This window comes from Bacillus rossius, chromosome 8, assembly GCF_032445375.1.
Source record: "Bacillus rossius redtenbacheri isolate Brsri chromosome 8, Brsri_v3, whole genome shotgun sequence".
Lineage (NCBI taxonomy): Eukaryota > Metazoa > Arthropoda > Insecta > Phasmatodea > Bacillidae > Bacillus > Bacillus rossius.
Window position 1 is genome coordinate 64314531 of NC_086336.1, and position 22192 is coordinate 64336722.

Genomic DNA, 22192 nt, shown 5'->3' on the forward strand with positions numbered 1-22192 from the left:
TTTTGTTCTTTTAATATTTTATTATGAAAAGTACAAAACACTTCACTGAGAAATGCCCAGCAACTACGTTTATACACAGGATCAAACTGAACATAGAAAGCACATGAGACCATACATACTCAGGCCTTACTAACACTAAAAATAGGTTTAAACTATGAATAAATTGAACAAGTACACATTAACAGTAAACACTCGAGAAACACAGAGGAATGCTTCAGCCGCACCACTCTGCCGTAACAACTCCAACGCTACAGACAGCTACAGAAAGGGATCGCCAGGAACAGCCAACAGTTAGACCTCGCTGATCGAACTAACTAGTGCTCGGATGACACATGGATCAGAACTGTTCGCCACTCCACGGATATTTAAAAAAATAAGACAGTGGTCCATGAAGCACCCATGTCGTCAAACCAAACACTGAAACAAATATAACCGTGTAGTACCACTAGAGAAATTTTAAACTAGCAAGCAGCAGTGCGGATTAAAAGGACATTTTCTACATAGCAAGTGCTATCGAAAAAAAATTTATAATGCTCCATTGTAATCACATTTTTTTTAAGCTTAAAAAGTATTTTTATGGAGATTCACAACTTCTATTGTGTTCCACCATGTCCTTGCATTGTGAAAATATAAAAATTTTGCTGCTTTACAACATAAGAAATGTATAAATGCAAAACCAGCAATAAACATTGCTGATCCCTTCCTGCAGCTAGATGCAGATCTCAAAGTCGAGACACTTAACCTAAGCAACAATGCAAGTAAAATAAATGCAAAATTTTACATTGTATTAATTAATAAAAAAATTCTTGATTACTTAAATAACCAGATCCACAGATTACTAAAATTAACAGATCTGAGAAGGAAAAAAACAACCAACAAAATATCTTCCAAAGTGTAATTCAATCATAAATACAACTAACATGCAGCAAAGGCAAAATCCATTCAACAATACTTGGCAACAATATTAAACGAAATTCCACTTTCAAACATTTACTTATTTGTACTATGTTTATAATGGCTGAATGAAGTCCAAATAATAGTCCTGCATTGTGTACTGCTAAACAAAATAGGTATTACAGTCAACACTGAAACAAAAATAATTCAAAGCTTCTATTAAAAGCAGTTATGTTTGGCAAGTCTCCAAGTAGTATAATGTGCACGAATACTGTCATGAAATGAAAATGGTAACCAGGCAAGAATTTTAAAATGCCTCAAAATTCACTTTTATCTTGTTAAAACTGATAATAGCAAACACATAGTAGAACCCCCATTTTACAAACTATACAATTGCCAGAAGATTAGGTATGAATAAAAATATTTTTTTGTTTCCATTTATATAATTTTCATCTCTCAAACACATCACCTTTCTTTCGAAATTTCCCGGGAATACAAAATTAAATTTACACAAGTAAAATTAAATATGGTTCTGTTTACAACACTAATATTAATCGAACCATGTCACATCAATTCTCAAGTCACATTCTTCTTTTGACCCTCAGTATGAATTTTACAATTTTTATAATATCACAATGAATAACTTCCCATTTTCACCTAAGCAACAAGAAAATTTGGCAGTCACAATTCTCACATGTCACAGGTGCCTGTTAGAATGTGTGTGTGTGCACGTAAACACTTCATCGAAAATTCCAGTGTTGCGAACTACAAAGAAACATCAATGAAGCCAATCAATTATCAGTTGACACCAAAACAAGGGATATATGTATTTCTTAAAAGCAAAGTTATGTTTCAAAACATTAACAAACAAAGTTATTTCATTTTATTCCATGACACAGGATTAAAATAATAAAATGTGATCAAAAAGGTAAATCTAGTTTACAATATTTCTTTTTTGTAAATTTCATTTTACTTTGTTTAAAACTAATGGTGGAGAAAAATTAAAACTATCAATGTTCAATTCAGCTTCTTTCAGAATCTGCAGTATTTAAGAGATATTTTTTCACTGCTACTTTAGTAAAGAGTACTCAGTATTTAAACTGCCATTACAAAAAGCTGTTATCAGAAGCCGACATACAAGGACAGACCAGTTCACCCCTCCACACATTTGTTATGATAATTTTACTGAGTTAAGTTTATATTAACACTGAGAAAAAGTTTAAGCACACAATTTTGCCATTTAGAAACATAATTATTAATATACTCATGTCTTTTTTTAAACTGGGTTTTTACTGATTTCACAAATTCAGTTGTCCTAGATATTTTTTGCAGTGCCATATTTCTTTCAAAGTAACATGCTTCTTGCAACAGTCCCAATATTCTGTTATCGTTAACAATATAGCTGTAACAAACCGTATGTATTCGGTACTGAGTAACGGGTGCGCCATCTAGTAACGAGTTAAGAAATTTTACACACAAATGCATTTCGTTACATTTTTCGTATGTTTTACGCATGCACGCGCTTATTCGTTACAAAGAACGATGTTTGTTTATTAAGTAAAGTATAATTTAAAAATTCGTCGTTAAAAGTTTTTTACTGTTCATTAAAGGTAATGTGTGTGTAGACAGTGTGATTGGAACAGAAACATAAGTATTTTTTAACAAATTATAAATATGTATGTTTTGTTTTTTATTATCGCGTATTTTCACATTTTTTTGCTCTAATAAAGCTGCTCTAATGAGATTTATATGTTTCTTGGTTAACAAAAGCTGTTAATTATCAAATATTTTTAATTGTTTATATTTGATTTATTATTATTTACGCGATGTCATACTGTACGTGTACGCAATATGACTCGATTCGTTGCTGCAACATAACATATTATGTTATGCGGTATCAAAAGTAATGAGTAACATAACGATACAAAAGTAACGAGTACTAATTGTTATAGTAACGAACACATACAGGTACGCTTTTTTTCGTTACTATTACACCTCTAGTTAACATCCAACTTGACCTCAATTCAAAATTCTTTACGTCACTCCTTGGTTATCTTTTCTTTGCCACATAACTCATGATTTTTCTGACATCTCAAAAGTTTAAATCCCTTGAACTGAAGCTATAAATATTCGAGACACAAGCATTTCCTTCATTATGTGTTTACAATCAAAACCAATTAGTGGAATAATTGTCACACTCATTATCAAGAAGCATTTACACTTTAAAGTAAAAAGGTCTCGACACATGATTTCTCGCGGAGCGGTGTCAGGTGGGTTGGCATTTAAACTTGAGACAAGAAAGAAGTGCAACATGTTTGGAGATGATCACATATGTATGCGACAATTAATGTCAGGCATGTTTACACAGGTAATGTGAAAGTGTCAATATATACATTGTATGATATAAATTTCCAATGTAAATGGGTCTTTATACAGTATCTAGCTGAATGTTACATGGCTACTTATCCCCCATCCTTGTACTATCTCCTGGAAATGTTACCTCACTGAATAACTTGTGCTACACACACTGCAAATGTTGGGTTTGCCTCCAGATGTGGCAACACGCCAATATTAAAAATCCAACTGAAACTAGGAATAGCTTCACAGATGTGTTTTAGAAAAAATGAATACGTAGGATTCAAGATCCCATTATAACACTCAGTGCTGCCAACTTTAAACACACCCAACAGTAATCATTTTAATCCGAAACGTTAATTTTTTTTCACTTCTACCATTATTAATTAACATTTGATAATGCACTGCATGCTTGGTTTCTTGAATCTCCTTGGGTATAAATTTATACTCACAGGACTCCAAGTAAAATTAATTTAATTTAACCACACTCGATTATAACAACATAATTGTGCCAGATATTTAGTAGACACAACAAAAATTTAAAACAAAAAATGCCTGAGATTCATCATACAAAACACTGATAGTGACAACATTTCTAATGTGTAATTAAGTTTCTCTGCATTTCTGTGATAAATAAATAGTGATACTTAATTGTGTGAATTGAGGTCTAAATCAATATTTATTACGGCATTCCACAATACTTGGCTGCAACACACACAGTTCATTTCCTGAGCTCAAAAAGACACCAAAAAAATGGGTATCATATTTGAGTAAATTCAGTTTTAAAACCTGTTCATACCTTTACATGACATAATAAAATTGTCAATTTCACTTCTATGCATATCAACATAAAGCAAAATAAAAAATCATACCTAATCATTTTTGAGGTACTCAATATTAAAATATGGCTGCATACACAGGTAAGAATAACTGCCATCCTAATGACTAGTCCAATAAATACATACCTGTCCCGCATATCAACAATATGCTAAGGCCTGAAATTAGGCTAGACATTAAACACAAAAAATTGCTATGCGAAATAAGAATAAATATAACCCATTACACATGGCACAATTGAAGTGTAGATCAGTGTAAACCATTATTTTCTTGTATGGTACATTATAGGATTAGAAAATATGGGCGTGGGTCTAGAAACAAAATTAAAATATATGCATAATATAGGAGTTTAAATAAACAAAATGTAAAATCGAGGTTCTACAGTAACAAACAGAATATGACTAAGGCACATGCTTCCTTGCCAACCTGCCAGCACACTTGTATTACAACAGTTGCGTCCAGAGGAATGTCAGTCTTGTAACTTCCACCAAACCCACTCTCACATTCGTCGAGTTCTGCTTCCGACGTAGAACAGGTGGAATGTTTCCAAGGAACACACATAAATGTTAAAAAAGAGTCCGTGTACTTCCAGGCTCACAAGAAGTAGAGGAAGTCCTCGAGCTGGGAGTGGGGCGGGCGGTGCAGCGCCTGTCCCACCAGGAACGCCAGCTTGTGGGCGTACTGGCACGGCGCCGGCACTCGCACGGTGCCCTGCGCACACCACATACAACTGCTACCACCCATCCTTTCAATACTTTCACACACACATTGCATTAATAATCATAACGAAGAACCGTTCCTCGGATCATATACTATCTAGCAGCTGTCACAGAAACACTGTTGTTTCTCAAGTGCCATCAGTTCTAATCACGTCAGAGGAACGGTGCTGACGAGACTCACGCTCCAGTTGAAGTACAGGTGGCAGAACTTGTAGGTGAGCCGCTGCAGGCGGTCCGGGGGCAGCCCCAGGGTGTCGAAGATGACGTTGTAGGAGGTGGGGCTGACCGTGCCCTGGCGCACCGACTGGGACACCAGGAAGAAGTCGTACCTGCGACACCACACACGTCACCTCTCTCCGTCTCTCTCGCACCGGCAGCCCACCGGCCGGGGGGGACGTGACCTGAACACTCACTTCTCCGGGTTGGTGACCACATCGTCGGCCACGGTGCCCGGCGGGGGGTTGCCCCCCCTGGAGAACAGGCGCGTGTTGATCCTCTTGGTGACCACGATCACGCACAGCATCACGGGGGTGTCTCCGTACACGCTGGCCAGGTGCTTCTGCAAAAGCACAAGTGCATCATTACTTACTCCTGCTAAAAACAGATGTATTAGACATTTAACTAAAATTTTTTTTTTACTTTACTTTAAAGCTTATCTGAAATAAACAAATTAAAATAATCTATCTATTTAAATGTGTGAGCTCTTAACTATTACTTTATTAGCAGTTTGTTTTCCAACTTAGACAAAGAGTAAGTGCCCTTTCACACAGGCAAATCATTCATAGGCAACAGAATGGTGAGTCACCATCAACTGCTGAATTATTGCCTTGATAGGGATTTTAAGGGAGCATTCACGAGCAACTGTCTCGTCAAGGTCAGACAACTCTCAAGCAATAGTTGCTCTCCCCGTCAGTTGCCCAGAAATTGCCATCTACCACTGTTCTGTTCATTTAAGTGAGAGGTTTCAAACGGGCAACTGAGTCTCATTAAATTGCCTTTTTTTTTCCTGCAAAATACGTCGTCTACATTTGATACCAAGACATTTATTGAGTTGGAAATGAGTGGCCAGTTTTGTGGGAAAATGTCTAATGTTGATTACACTAATAAACACGTAGAAAAAAATATGGTTCGTAATTTACAAACCTAATACAAAATCACGTTAGTATTAATTGGATATTATAAAGCTATAATTATCAGAAATTTTTCTTGATATATTTAGCTCATGATAATATATTTTATTAAATAATTTTTGTTCATTAGTGATAGTACATTAGTCAAGTCATTTAATTATTTTATTGTGTCATGTCACCGTTACAATTAATACCTGAATAACCAAATAGTTAAACAGCTTTACATCAACACTATAATTGCGGAAACATGTGACTCGTATCGTCGTTTTGACTCAAAATAGTGACCACATATGAATTGTAATTTTTTTAAATTAACAGTTCAACCGTTTCAGTTTAAAAACACTCAACCTAAGCTTCGTCATTTACGTTACGGCAGAAAACAAAGCACGGTTGCAAAAGCAAAAACAGCATTAATGCAACAAATACAGTTTGGAAAACAATGGAAAACAGTTTTTGGCATAGAATAGCAACTTTACCTAACAAAGTGGACGCAACTCAAACTCATTATATAAATTTTTTGTTTGAAAAATACACATGAATAAACAGGCACTACAATACTAACCCTGATGTCATTCACTTCATTGCGGGCGACATACGGGAGCTGGCCTTCCCCAACTCCATCTCTGTAGATGACAATGCGCGATGGCAAAGCTTGATTCACGGCCCTGTACTTGTGAAGAGCCTCTGTGGACAAACACCCCCAGCGAACACATCAGCATAACACAAAACATTATAAAAATAATACCAGGGATAGGCAAAAAAGAAAACGGCAACAAAGCCTTAAAAAAATTACACCAAGCTTGAGGCCAACTCTACCTTTTTACATAAATTTTTGTCTAAGCCGAACTAAAGCTAAAATTGAATAATTTCTTACCCCTGAGAACTAAATTAGGTAGATGTTTAAAGGTCTTTTCCCAATCTGTAGCAACATCAAACTAACATTTTTATATCAGGTAGCCAATGTTAATGGCAGGAACAATTGAAATAAACAGAATTAGATGTGTAAGGCACATAACATGCTGACTAGCTACCAACCACACACCTAATACTAGGAATCAAACGGTAAATGTGATAAGTTTGGGTACCTGGTCCGAGTGCCCAAATAATTGCGAAACTGGTCAGCCATGCTTGGATAGCCACCTTCACGCCTTCCAAACCACTTCCTTAGGCTTAACTGCAGGCTTTATGCCTACCACACCAATTTCTCAAATTTCTCAGACACTAACGTGATAGTTTTTAAAAAAGTACATGCTTTTGTTATTAGGAGTGTCATAAATCAGTAGAGGAGAGGCAGAAAGAAGTGGGCGGGCCTTACTCCCTTCTACTCAGTAATAAAGTAGCAGAGAAAGTAGTCAAAAAGAGGATTAAGGGATAATACTAGTGCAGTACAGTTAAATTCCGTTACAACGTACTTCAGAATAACGTATATTTCAGTCAAAGTATGATTCTAAATTCCTGCTGAAAACACCAATGTAAACAATGTAAAAATATTTCACTTTTAACATTAAAAACGTATCCTACCTTTCAATACGACGACCATTTTTTCCCAGTTATCAGGAAAATTTTACATAATTGTAACTGTGTTTGCGCAGGGTTTTTTTTTAAATATAAATGTACATTATGATTAAATTTTTCACTGTCAAGTATAAAACGTAAACGAATACTGTCTTAACGATTAATAGAATCATTAAACAGTATAACGCACCATTCTTCCTCCTCCATGGATCACACAATGTAGTGCACGAGACGATCTAAACAATTGATTGCTGTCTCGCTCCTCTTCAAAACAATTGTTTTTAGTTGAGTTATGTTTTAGGTATTTATAGAGAACGTTTTAAAAGTTTTAGTTAACGCAGATACAAACGTTAAAAAAACATTATATTTTAACATAGTTGCTACAGAAATAGATTCTTAGAATTCCCTGACTTTTCCCTGTTTTCCAGAAATTTAAGAGAAAAATTCCCTGACTTTCTTATGAAATACATACCATAAATATTAACGTGCATATGATTAAATGTAATATAAAAATTTCAACATGAGGTAAAATAAGGTTTTTTTTATTGTGTTATTTTGACGGCAGAATTGCTAATGTTTTTTTTCCTTCGACATGGCTGGTGAGAGCTCTTCGGTCCATATTGCCGAGTTGAATACTTTTGTAGCACATAGTGCAGTACGCAGAATTATGTTTTTAGCAGAGGGTTTGATATGCTGAAACTGTGACTCCTTGAGCCAATTCTCCTTAAAAGTAGTTTTCTTCGACATCTCTAAGCTAAAAAAAAAGTACATAATATTTTCATGTTAGGTTAAAAAATTATTGTTTATGAATTCTTAAAAAAATATTACCACACAAATACAAAAACTATTACAAATTCACACCTAGCAATATAACCGGCCTACTTAGAGAATTACAATAGCAGCATTACAACATGCAATACTCTTACATTCTTACAATGTTAACTAACGCTTCTGGGGAAAAACATGTTCAGTTATGCACATTTTTTTATACACAATGTAAGTGTCACGCAACAGAACTCACGGATTATAACGGTTGGGAAAAAGTAATTAAAAAAATAGTTAGAAAAAATGCAAAAACATAACCGCACACAAAACCCACGTGTTTTCGTATCAGCTTGGTAGTTTTCAAAATGAGAATTGGTATTGCTTTATCAAAATGCACTTTATTTTCTTATGATCTCATCAAAAACTAACTTCACCTGAAACAACGCCTTTAAATTCACGTAATAAGCTTTTTACTCATCTTATTCCACGTGAAAATAGCCTTCAAAAGATAAATGACGCCATGCCCGTTCTGTAGTTCACTGCAAGGAAACGGAACAAAACACAAAGTCTCAAGGGCAAATTAAAAAGGATCAAAACACAAACAAATGAAGGCCGGGTTCACTAGTGAACAAACGAGTGCCTGGATTGGCCAGAAGTTATGGTGGGTGGTTGTAACAGCCTATTGCAACAGACAATCGTAGACCAAGTAAAAAAAAAGTTGCAGTTGCCGTGTGCCTTAAGCAGCAGCCTTTTAGCGAAGTCGTTCGGTGGCGGTACGAGCGTATCAAAACAAAGCTTTGTTTGAATTATAAGCAACTTTAAAATTTCCAGAATTCGTAGAATTTTCCCTGACATTTCCTGGAATTCCCTGACCATTTTAATTTCCCTGACATTTCCCGGTTTTCCCGGTTTTCTAGTCCTGTAGCAACCATGTATAAATTATATACGAAATAGAAAATCCAAATGTTAATTTATGCAAGTTAATTATTGAACTGTTTGGTGTCACAACATAGCAGACACGGTTTGTGTTGCCATGAAAGTTGGAATGTCGCCTGGCGCAGCGATGCTCGCGATGCGCGCTACTAGTGCAGCGCTATGGTTATCTTTGGATGCGAGGTTTGCTTACTTTTGACGTGGCACGAGGCAAACAATATTGTTGAATGAATATTTTAATCAGTATAGATGGCCAAAAAGATAAAAAATAAATGCAAGCAATTCACTTTGAAGTAAAAAGTGGAAATTTTAAAAGAAGTTGACAAAGGCAGGAAAATGCAGATGTGGCACGGTTGTTTGGTTTGATGCCCACTAAACAACGAAACCCCTTATTTATGTTACCGTTATTTACGTTTTCCCGTTATTTACACTATATTCTTCAGGTCCCGTTTAGTTCCCATTTAGTCCAATACAATACTTTCACGCGAATTACGTCTCAAAAATCGAAACCATCCCGCTATTTACATCACGTAACAACCATAGTAGGCCTAAAAACATTGTGAAAAACGTAACGTTTATAGTCGGCAATGAACATTTTAAATCGCAAAATATACATATTTTATAACATGAAAAGTTGCTTTTATTTCTAAACATAATAATTTAAGCCCAGGCGTGTAAAAGTCCGAGTAATTATAGCAGGAGACAATCTAAAATGTAATAGGGAAAAATGTAAACTCACGAATGTATAAACGTAACGGGATTGTCGGGAATATTACGTGGCTGCCGATACTGTATTTATGTCACAAGTTAGCTGAAGTACTGGTACCAAACATAAACTTCACAAGATAAAATGAGCGGAGTCTTGGTAAATCTTTTACACGTATTTTATAATTTCGGAAGTATTGTACAGTTGACGCATATTTTTTGAACCAAACATTTATATCTGGGAATCGTAAATAATTAATTATTGGTATCAAGACATCAAGATGAACGTAAACTTGAACACGTCAAGGCAGCGAGAAAACTGGTGCGTATACCAATAAACTGGTATTAGAACTGGAAAAAACTGGTACACGGGAGGTGGAGCTTATATTTTTTTTCGCTACGCTCGCTTCTATTGGCTGGCTGCTGATGGAAGGTCACGAGTCTGGGCGGAGCATTGAGTGAGTTATACTGCGCATGCGCAGCTCAGAGAACAGAGAGAGCCAGCCGGTGGCTACGCCGCACCATAACAACAGCTGATTGAGTACAATTACCTTTCTCCGCGCGCACGTTCTATTGACGGTAAATTTCCAATTTGTGGCCCTTTTTTTTTAACTTTTTTATTGTGGTGCAATGCGTATGTGTAATGTCGCCCATATTTGTTATGAACGCTGCAAGATGCGACTGTATTTTAATTAACTTCAACGTATTTCTTACTTTTCCCTTTATTTACACTTTCCCGCTTTTTACACTTTTTTACTTTGTCCCCATGAAAAGTGCAAATAAGGGGATTTGCTGTACTGTCAACAATAAACAAAATTAGTGATGGGCCGAGACTCGAAAATTCGAGTCGAGCGAGTAGCATCAGCTCGGCTCGGCATTCGAGTTTATATTACTCGACGGGGCGAAACTCGAAAGGAAATTTGGGTAAAACGCGATGATAAAATATAATATTGAATTACAATAAATTCTTAATATCTCCTTACGTGACTTCGGCCGACACTAAAAATTACGTATGTAAGACCGAAACACGTACTTACAAACAATGACGACAATCGGCCATATTATTTATATTTTAGTTTTACATATTGCCAAATTTACAGGTGTGACCACATAGCAAAGAAGACAAACACATTTTTAATAAACAAAACACGAATTAAATTTTATAATCATAATATCGGCAGAAATATTACTTTTTTTTAGTAAATCCATGCTACAATCGGCGCAACGTTACAATAATAAATTAACGGTAGCGTTATATTTGTGCGCAAGTTTGAGACTGATACGCCACCAATCACGAAATGGCATTTAAAAAAACTTTGTTCCACTAATTTTAGGAAGTATAGGTTGGCGAACATGAATTTTTTTTCCGTGTTTGTTTACACTATTACGTTCGGCGAGATTGCGTTTTGTATAATTGTTTTCTATCCAAGTTAAGTGGCAAGTTAAAATTAATTATGAAGTATAAAGTATTTTATAAAGTGTAACTATTCAATACAAATACAAAAGCATGTATTGGTTGGAAGTGCCAGCTTGCGATTGGCCGGCAACGTAACGGCATTAGAGTTGTAGCAATAATCTTTAAATGTATTATATTTGTTATGGGAACGTTTATTGTAATGTTGCGCCAATTGTAGCACGGCCTTACACTTCCCATAAGTGAAAGTTTTCAAAAATGTTCTAATGATTGTGTGAAACTTACCCTAACCTTCGCGCCAACAAGCCTAAATTATATTCAATGTTTTTTATTGACTCGTGAATGCTACAGGCCGCAGCTAACTCGTTCGGTTCAAAATAAGGTAAATATGTAGTTGAGCGGTATTTGTGAGAAAAAAAAAATGTTAAAAATCTGAAAATACTTTTATTATATGCTCTTTAAATTCCTCTTTTCATTAAAGCCGGCGGATATAAGAAATTCCAAATACTTTAGGAGATATCGAATGTTTTTATTTTCACAGTTGGGCGATATTTGTTAAATAAAATTTAAAAATTCCGAAAATACTTTTATTCTATGCTCTATACCTCAATTATTGAATTGTATTATATCAGTTAAGAATTTAACCTAAATGAATTATTTGTATTAATACTTGTATTTTAAATATATTTGATTAAGTGGGCCATGATATAACAAGACAACCATCTAAGGACTCTTAGCAATAAAGTGCAAATATTCAAGCTCCACTTAAGTGTCAAAGATTCAAATAAAAATTCAGACTGGAATCGACTCGACTTGAATTTATGATCTACAAACTAGACTTGAATAGACTCGAACTAATTATTGTAAATTTGACTCGACTCGACTTAAAAATTTGCAGGTTCGTACATCTCCAACAAAAATTCACGAAAAAATAATTAAACTGTATGAACAGTCATCTTTATCTGCTCGTCGCAAGAGACTTCGCCTCGCAGATAACAAGGAAATTCTATCCCATTAAATGTATATACCTGCAAAATAATTTAACCCATTTGTTATTTTGTGTTCGACAGATACTATAAATTTTGTATATGTAGGCCTAGAATTTAAGCTACTGTATAAAGTTCAGTGAATTTTTTTATAAACTATGTTTTAAAGGTAAATATATAGACTTTCAGAATAAAGTACACTAGAGTCCCGTTATAGCGAGCTGTCACGGTTCCGGGTTTGATCCTCGCTATAACCGAATTGGACAGATTTTGGCCCCCAAAAAATAAAAATTAACCGAAAATAGCATAAAAATTGTGTTTAAACCTGTATAATTGGAAAATAAAAGGTTATATTAACGAAATCTTAATTTCTGTGAGCAGATGTGTTAATTCTCTTTAAAACTATACCCCACAAGTACGGATGCGATCACCGATTACGTCAAAATAACCAGAATACCCTACCACGGCACATAAGTATAGCATCTCAGCCCGCAATAAATTACTCGACTTGGCCCGCGGCCGACGCAGCATTGTTTTGCTATCTATTGTCGACCCGGGCTATCTGCTGGCGGCCATGTTGGTTCGGGATGTTGCTAACAAGCAGCGCTAGTGCAGCGCGACGATTTAATTCCTTATAAAAAGTAGGAGTGCGGCAACGCACGTACGCCTCAAACGAAATAGTCACTGGAAAACTATACTTTTTTTCATTTAAAGAAACCTGTAAACTTTTTTAGAAAATAGATTTGGGATTAAACTAGAACCATCACCAACCCCTTCCCGGACAGATACTCCAACAAAAGTTACAAGAAAACTGCCCTAGCGAATCGGAAATAAATACGGTAGTGCCTACTATTTGTCCGATAGTAAAATAAATAACGTGACGTGTTTGTAAACGTGTCACGACTGAAATAATTCCAAAAAGTTTATAAATATTTGTGTATTATTAACGCGATCAATTAGCAACAAGTATACAGACGGCTGATTTTTTTGGCCTGACATTTATAAACAATGTTATTATTCGATAATGAACATGTGCCAACAAATTAATTAAGAGCATTTAATTTTAAAAAAAGTGCACATTGTTATGTTTAATGGCGGGAAAAAATAGATTTTGTCTATTTTCTAAATAAGAAATGCGTACAAGTATATGTATGTATACTCAAAGGCTTGGTTTATTCGACTCGTGCATACCTTGGCCTTGAAGCCAGCCAATGATGCTGTGACTGAGTCGCAGGCACAGATAACTAACGGAAGTTTGATAAAAGAAAGAAAGGACGGGATTATATTTTTAAAGCCACGCACTTAGGTGGCGACTGCAAGGCTGAAGAATGTGACAGGTAACGGCAAGATGTCTACTGGCGAGCGAGAAGGGTGGAGATAAAGCAGACAAATAACCAAAGCACGCTTCACGCCGTAAATTCCTCAAAAAGACCTCATAGCAGTGTTCTTGCTATTACCGTGCTCGCTATAACGAGATTCTCCTGTACTTTCATTATTAAGTATAAAAGTTGAGGCTTCATTGATGTACTTTATAATGAGATTCTTCTGTATTTCATAAGCGCAGATAAGCTGAGACACGGAACAGACTTCATGTGTACTCTACTCGAAACAATATATGGTGGAACTCTTACTTAAGAGCAACCCTTATGGCAAAGAAGTTGTATTTTTATGACCCAAATTATAGCTGCGACCCACATGCAGGGGAGACTATTCTGCAGGTAAATACGGTATTAGTAACCGCCAACGCTGCCCCAGACCCTCCACCTCATGGACACATGCACCAGATCAAGTTTCCGAAGCATAAACCTTGCTTCAAACCCATTGGTTAGTTAGTGACCATCTAAGCTTACATCTTACCTTGTAAAATTGGGTCATGGTACATTCACAGCTTGTTGCAGTAGTTTATTTATACGTGATATTTGATATGTCTTCAAGCAGAATCGTAAGAGTAATCTCAAAAAAAACCGTATTTACTCACATATAGGTCGCGGCAATTTTACCAGATTTGGTGGGGAAAAAATGAAGTGCGACCTATATGTGAAGAAAATTTTTTTTTTTTAATTTTTGGGGAATTATTTTTGCAATATTTTGCTTTAAAATGCGAAAAAGAAGTTTAAATAGGTATAGGCAAATTTATTTACAATGTACACATATAGCGAAACCCCTTATTTACGTTACCGTTATTTACGTTTTCCCGTTATTTGCACTATATTCTTCAGGTCCCGTTTAGTTCCCTAGTACAATACAAAACTTTCACGCAAATTACGACTCAAAAATCGAATCCATCCCGCTATTTACGTCACCTAACAACCATAAACCAGAAAATACCGTGGGTACTTTAAGAGTAAAAAAGATTAGCTAGTAGGCCTAAAAACACTAAAAACATCGTGAAAAACGTTAACGTTTATAGTCGGCAATAAACATTTAAAATCGCAAAATATACATATTTTATAACATGAAAAGTTGCTTTTATTTCTAAACATGTAATAATTTAAGGCTAGGCGTGTAAAAGTCCGAGTAATTATAGCAGGAGACAATCTAAAACGCACAAGGGAAAAACAAACTCACGAATGTATGAACGTTGCTGATTGTTAATTTCTGATACTGTATTTATGTCACAACTTAGCCGAAATACTGGTACGGGACAAACTTCACAAGATAAAATGAGCGGAGTCTTGGTAACTGTTTTATATGTATTTTATAATTTCGGAAGTATTGTACAGTTGACGCATATTTTTTAAACGACAATTTATTTCTGGGGATTGTAATTAATTAATTATTGGTATCAAGACATCAAGATTAACGTAAACTAGAACATGTCACGGCAGCGAGAAAACTGGTGCGTATACCAATAAACTGGTATTAGAACTGGACAAAACTGGTACACGGGAGGTGGAGCTTATATTTTTTCCGCTAAGCTCGCATCTATTGGCTGGCTGCTGATGGAACATCACGAGTCTGGGCGGAGCGTTGAGTGAGTATACTGCGCATGCGCAGCTCAGTGACCAAAGAGCAAGCAGGCGCGCTGTAACAGCAGCTGATCGGGTACAATGACCTTTCTCCGCGCACGACACTGTAATGAATTACCGGTGCGACCTACATGGGGGGAATCTTAAATACCAAATTCAAGACCTCAAATTATGAGTGTGACCTATCTGCGATGGCGACCTATATGCGAGTAAATACGGTAACATGCCGTTGGCATTTACAAACGGAACTGAACATGGGGCACTGACTTGTGATGTTGACGGCCAGGTGGGCGGACAGCTCCTCCCCGCTGGTGTGGGCCGACACCGTGGAGAAGTACCTGCCGAAGGTCTTGTCGAGGGAGGCCACCAGCGCCCCGTAGCTCTTGCCCTTGGAGCCCGTGTCGTGGCACACGTCGTAGCCAATCACCATCAGGCCCTGCACCACACAACCACTGTCAGGCAACTGCAGGGAGGATAGATAACTAGCTTTGAAATTCAATTATTCCAGTCACTTCAATAAACCGATTTGAATTTGCACTTTGTTCAAGTGAAATGTGACTTCATTTAACCGACAATAAACCCAACATGCATCACTTATGCCAATTTGCTTTTGAATGTTATTTAATAACTAACTACAGTAGAATCCCGCTGATGCAACCCTTCACGGTTCCCGGAAAAACGGACTTATAAACGGAAGGGTCGCAATAGAGAATTAGGGCCACTCCCCCTCCCCAACCCAAAAAAAAACATAAAAAATCGCCTTTGTCGCATAGATTTCTTATTCAAATAGTCTATGGTGTAAAAAAGACAACTTTTTAAAATCACATTACAGTATTTAAATAGCATGATGTCTCCCGAAAAAAACGATACCCTAGAAAGCAATATTGGAGCTCCCGTTGCCGAAAAAAAAAATTCAATACAGTGCAGCGTGTCCATTTTCGCAGTCTTTGTATAGAAAAATCAGACGATTTAGTATTGAAATGATAACTTCTTATTAAAGGTTTATTATGTCTCTTGCGGGCTGTATTAGTGTTGTGTTTAAAAGGTTGGGTCCCGTGACACAACGGGTGGTCTGGCGGCGCTTATCGCTCTGGTCCGTCCGGCTGACTTGCAGGAATGCGAGAAGTAGGGTAAGCGCGTGTGTATGCGTGTGAGAGAGATAGAGAAAAAGAGAGAAAGAGAGAGAGAGAAAGAGAAAAAAGGGGGGGGGGGGGGGGGGGGCTGGTGACCAGCAGCATCGTTAGCAAGCGAGAGTGTGACGGTAAATGTCGATCTTCACCACTTCCGCTTGCTGCAGGGCTGGCTCTCTTTTATCTGTCTCCCCCTCCCACAAATATATTGACTGGCAGGTCTCGCTCTCTTCATCTTCTTTATCTTATCTCTCACGCACACTTGAAGCACCTAATACAGTACAGCGCTCGCCAAAATAAACGTGAACACATAGCGCCCAACAAAGTGTAACAGACTTGTTTTTCAGCATATTTTACTCAAATTTTTGACTTTTTCTGCTCAAATTTTTCACGGTTCCTCAAAAAAACGGTCGTATAAACGGAATGGACGCATCAGAGAGGGGATCGCATCGGCGGGATTCTACTGTAGTCATTTAAATATTCTTGCAATCCAATTGAAATGTTTTGTTTTATGAGAATGAAAGATCAGATAAAATTAATACGGATACAAATACTGATGGAAATCCATGAAACCCTGAGCACACGTATAATCGTTGTTCCAGTACAGGTGTTACTATATGCTCCTACTGAGGGGTATTGAAGGGTGGTACGCAGGCAGTACACTGTAGATATGCTCACGTTGAAGTTGAGGGGTATCTCTACGGTCCAGGGGAAGCTTGGCGGTGTAAGAGTCGCATGCTCACAATGAAGGGTATGGTAGGTATGCTCACGTTGAGGGGTATCTCGACGGTCCAGGGAAAGCTTGGGGGTGTAAGTGTCGCATGCTCACACTGAGGGGTATATAAGGGTAGGTATGCTCAAGTTGAGGGGTATCTCGACGGTCCAGGAAAAGCTTGGCGGTGTAAGTGTCGCATGCTCACACTGAGGGGTATATAAGGGTAGGTATGCTCACGTTGAGGGGTATCTCGACGGTCCAGGAAAAGCTTGGCGGTGTAAGTGTCGCATGCTCACACGGTATATAAGGGTAGGTATGCTCACGTTGAGGGGTATCTCGGCTGGCCAGGAAAAGCTTGGCGGTGTAAGTGTCGCATGCTCACACGGAAGGGTATATAAGGGTAGGTATGCTCACGTTGAGGGGTATCTCGACGGTCCAGGGGAAGCCGCCGATCTTGCAGTTGAGCTGGATGGCCACCTTGGTCGCGATGGACATGACTCCCTTGCTGGCCAGGTTCTTGGCCAGGATCACCTGCGTGGGGATGGCTCGCTCCACCGCACACTTCTTCTTGATGGCCCCGTACAGGTCCACGCGGTTGTTGGGCACCACCACCATGATGATCTGCGGGCGCTTGCTGGCCGTGATCTGGTCCAGCGCCTGTGCGTACGAGGCCGTCCGGAAGTCGTCCAGGTCGTAGCTGCAAACACAATTACGAAAATCCATGTGCTTTACTATAGGTTAGTGGACAAGCTGTTAAAATGTACAGAGCAACAAACACACGCTTCAATGGTAAACACTAGATAATTGGAACCTAACAGGAGAAAGAGAATAATAATTTGAATACGAACAGCAAAGTATGTTACAGGAAGGACTATTAACTAGAGATTGACAGGATACAACTACTTTATAGTTCAAGCAAATTTGGTGTGTTAACTGAAGAACAAGAATTTTTTAAGGTTAACAAATACAAAAATTTATATTATTAAACAAAGTCAAAGTTGCGCCATTTTTTATTGTGCATTCCCAATAAATAAATAAACAGACCGTTTGAAAGAAAATCTTTAGATCACTTTTTGCTGTGATCAGTACACCTTATCTGATTAAATCTGAATGTGTAAGTGACTGGTTTTAACGTAAAACCATTTATTACAATCTTGTTTCTGAAATACCCGATTTTTTTTAAGAATTAATCATTTTATAGCAAAATTTTTACTTGCACTAGAACCTCGATTTTAAGTACATTCACGGTTCTATGGATTGCATTGAAAAAATCGTTACCTATGTAAAATAGGAGGTGGCCTATTTTGAACTCTCCTCCCTCTACAAAAAAATTAATTTTACTTTTTGAACCAAATATATCTGGCATTATTTGTGTTTATTTGGTCCTAATAAATAAAATACCATCAAATATTAAATTCTATTGATGCTATAAATACCATTAATCATTTCTAGGGTTCTTTTGATTACAGTTGAGTTTCCAGTCTACCACACAGAACAGAACTACAGTAGAATCCCGCAGATGTGACCCCCCTTTGATGCGTCCATTCTGTTTATACGACTGTTTTTTGAGAAACCGTGAATAATTTGAGCAGAGAAAGTCGAAAATTTGAGTAAAATCGGCTGAACAACAAGTCTGTTACACTTTGTTGGGTGCTATGTGTTCATGGTTTTCTTGGCGAGCGCTGTACTGTAAGCAGGCAGGCATACAAAAGACTGCTAAAAATAGATACCACCCCAGCAAGACTGTCCACGCTAGCCAATACCAGTAAACTGCGCACATCACCTGATAGCATCTACGCGCACGTCTATTGCCGTCACGGTCCCGTGCCTGTCTTGCGACTGGTAAGTGTGATCTTGCTCACTTGTGGATACACTACTCTCGCTTGTTGATTCGGATTTCTCTTGTTTTTTATTAGTGATTGTTGACGACTTATTAAGCTTTGTTTCTTGGACGCCGATTTGGTTACACTACTGGTTTGGTTTTATGATAATTGTTGACGACACACGCAATTGTTTTTGGATTTTGATTTGGTAACATTGTTGGCTTGATTCTATTGTTACGAACTAGAGCAATGCTGGGGCACGTGCAAGTGCAGAGCTGGCTGGCGACTGCCGCGACATGATATGCGCCGCGCGCGCCTGTAATATTACAAGGATTGTCGCTTTCCCCCCTCCTTCCCATCACTCCCCGCACGGCGTCCAGCCTTTGACACGTAACTGACACCAGACAGCTGGGAGTTACGCAAGCCGCCAACACGTGTTTCGATAGATTTCTACCGTCGTGTCGGCGCGGAATGACACGACTGGCCCCAGCCGCGCTCGTGAGTTCCAGAAATTGTGGCTGATAGATAAAACGAGGACGGCGGCCTACGAGTCAGTTCAGTTCGGAGTGTTCAGTCGGGAGTTCTCCCGCGCTGGAGTTTCCACGGTGATAGTGCCGCGGATGCGGCAGTGGCGAAGTCCTTGGACGAAGGTTCCAGGGCGAAGAGTTCAGTTCCGGGCGATAGTGCCGCGGGTGCGGCGGAGTTCTGAGCGAGGCGTCGAGCGGATCCTCGGCGAAGGCAAGTGTCAGCGGCGGCGACGGAGTCCCGCGGCGGAGACCCACGAGGGGTGCTGCGGCGAGAGTTGCGGCCCAGCGAGGTGTGTGGATTGTAAGAAACGAGTGACCGGGTAAATAACATTATTTTATGTGCAATTAATTATTTGCCATTTTAGAAGATTATTTGTAAGTGACATAAGTAGTGGCCATCAATAAAACTGTGCGTGATAAAAATCTTTATTTGGGCTATCCTTTACGAACCCGCAGTACATCGTAACACTATGAACGATCGTTGACGACACACTCAGTTTTAAACTGATTTTTATTTGCTTACAATTTTGGCCTGATTTTGCAAAGCATTTTTGACGATTGTGACTCGTTTTTGAATTTACACGGACTCATGGATTTGTAAAAATGAGTGTAAAGAGAGCCAGTTTGTCGCTAATGAACAAAAAAAATGAGATTATCCAGCAAGTGGATAAGAAGACAATTTCCAAGACTAAGATAGCACAGCAATATGGCATTCCTAAGTCTACTCCAATTGCAGTGGTGCTAAGGTAAATAAGGAGTGAATCACTGTTCTTGTTGGCTCAAACATGGAAGGTACTGAAAATTTGCCACTTCTTGCGGGCAAAGCAAAACAACCCAGATGTTTTAGAAATGTCAAGACCCTTCCATGCACTTACCACAATAACAAGGCTGCATGGATGACTGGTGCGATATTTCGTGAGTTTTTGATTTGCCTTGACCGGCGAATGGCAGTGAAAAACAGTAAGATTCTTCTGTTCATTGACCATTGCTCTGCTCATCCAAAGGATGTGGAACATTTGAAAAATGTGCAAGTAGAGTTTCTTCCTGCAAACACTACAGCTGTATTGCAATAAATGGACCAAGGCATCATAAAGGTCTTAAAACAGAAATTCTGAAGGAGTCTTGTTTTGAGGTTGCTACAAAGGCTTGAAACCAGCCAGCAAAGGTACAAGTTGTCTCTACTGGATGCCACATCAATGTTGGCCATGGCATGGCACTTAGTGACCACAGAAACAATTGCCAATTGTTTTAAGAAGGCTGGGTTCACAACTGAATCAACATCATGTGAGCAGGATGTAGGTGGTGATGATGAAATGACATTGACAGTGACTTGCCATCACCACCAGTTTCAATGAATTTGTCACAGCAGATGATGTTTTACCACCCTGCTGCGAGCAAGATCTGGACGAACTTTGTGCTTAAGTCCAGTCAGTCGATGAACAAGAAGAAGAGAATGAATCTGCTGCAGATGAATGCAAGCCCCTTCCAACATGTCGTGAAGCCATGCAGTTCTTGGACAATTTTAATCTCCTTTTAGGAGAAACACCTGATGTTCCTGAGTCAGTCATGAGGAACTTGTGGGAGCTACAAAAGTTCACCTCCAATTTGTGTGAAAAAAAACTCAAAACAAAAATATATCACTGAATTTTTTCACACAGAACACTCTGATAATTTATTGCCGTTGTTTTTTTATTATAACTATTTTAACACATAAAAATATAACCTTTTTTATTTACTTACCCTTTTAATAAGTTCTCCTGCTTAAGAAGCACATTGTTTGGTTATTCCAATATTTTCTTAAGAGGGTTTTACTGTATTCTTAAGTTCAATGCACATTGCAGCCTGATGGGTTTCACTATAATAGAAAGAAGAGTAACAGCAACTCACAACTGTGGGGCGGCCACCATGAAGCGCATCCCGGCGGCTGCCTTCTGCAGGGTCTGGGCGAAGCCCTGGGCGTCGCGACGGAACTTGCTCGGAGCCACCAGCACCCAGTTGCCCAGCTCCACCATGGCGCACATGGGGTTGCCTGCGGTCACACACGACCCACGTGACGCACAGCCTCTACTCCGACAACCGGCCTTCCACACAACACTGACGCTCATAAGAAAACACACACGGGAAATCATAAAGTCATCGCTGCAGCTTCGAACGTAATTCCTTGGCAATTATAGGTCTTAACACACACAAATAGGCAACAACTACTGTAACAGATGCAACAAACAAATAACACAATAACTAATGTAAGACTACCAACCACAGCAAAAAAGTGAAGAAAAAATTATCAGGGTTAAGTTTTTTTAGAAACCCTAAATAGATATTAATTTAACTGCAAAATGTTTTCCATACATGCAGCTAACGAAATGTAGGTAATACTATTCAATGAAAACTTTAAAGTACACCTATCCCTCACTTAGCACGAATAATTTGTTCCTAAAAATGCTCATGTTATTCAAAATCGCGTATACTGAAACACTAGTTTCCATAAACAGCAAGGCTAATTTATTTAATGTTTTCCAAAATTGTGTAAGAAAATATACTTTACATTATAAGAATGTGTTGAATAACATTCGACTATAAATATGTCACACCATTTATCTTTATATGCCTCCCATCGCACTTTGTATGACAAATATGACATAGCGTTAATGGCAGATACGTGGTTATGTACTTTATATCGTCAGTCGGCTGGCTGACTTGCCCGCCCGGCCGTGACCAACTCACGTCGTGTACCTTTCTAAACCATCCTTTACCAACAGTGAAACCTATAGTTCT

The 22192-nt window shown here is 38.2% G+C and overlaps 1 protein-coding gene across 1 annotated transcript in view; it reads right to left on the reverse strand.

Moving 5' to 3' along the window:
- LOC134535084 (piwi-like protein Siwi) overlaps positions 1-22192 on the reverse strand; it is a 42663-nt gene continuing 20471 nt past the window's right edge. The window contains exons 11-17 of the mRNA XM_063373945.1: positions 21305-21446; positions 17482-17764; positions 15490-15658; positions 6498-6619; positions 5219-5364; positions 4987-5134; positions 1-4797 (exon numbers count right to left, since the gene is read on the reverse strand). Of these exons, the coding sequence (XP_063230015.1) occupies positions 4681-4797; positions 4987-5134; positions 5219-5364; positions 6498-6619; positions 15490-15658; positions 17482-17764; positions 21305-21446 (1127 nt within the window). The 3' untranslated portion in view covers positions 1-4680. The remainder of the gene's footprint in view (positions 4798-4986; positions 5135-5218; positions 5365-6497; positions 6620-15489; positions 15659-17481; positions 17765-21304; positions 21447-22192) is intronic.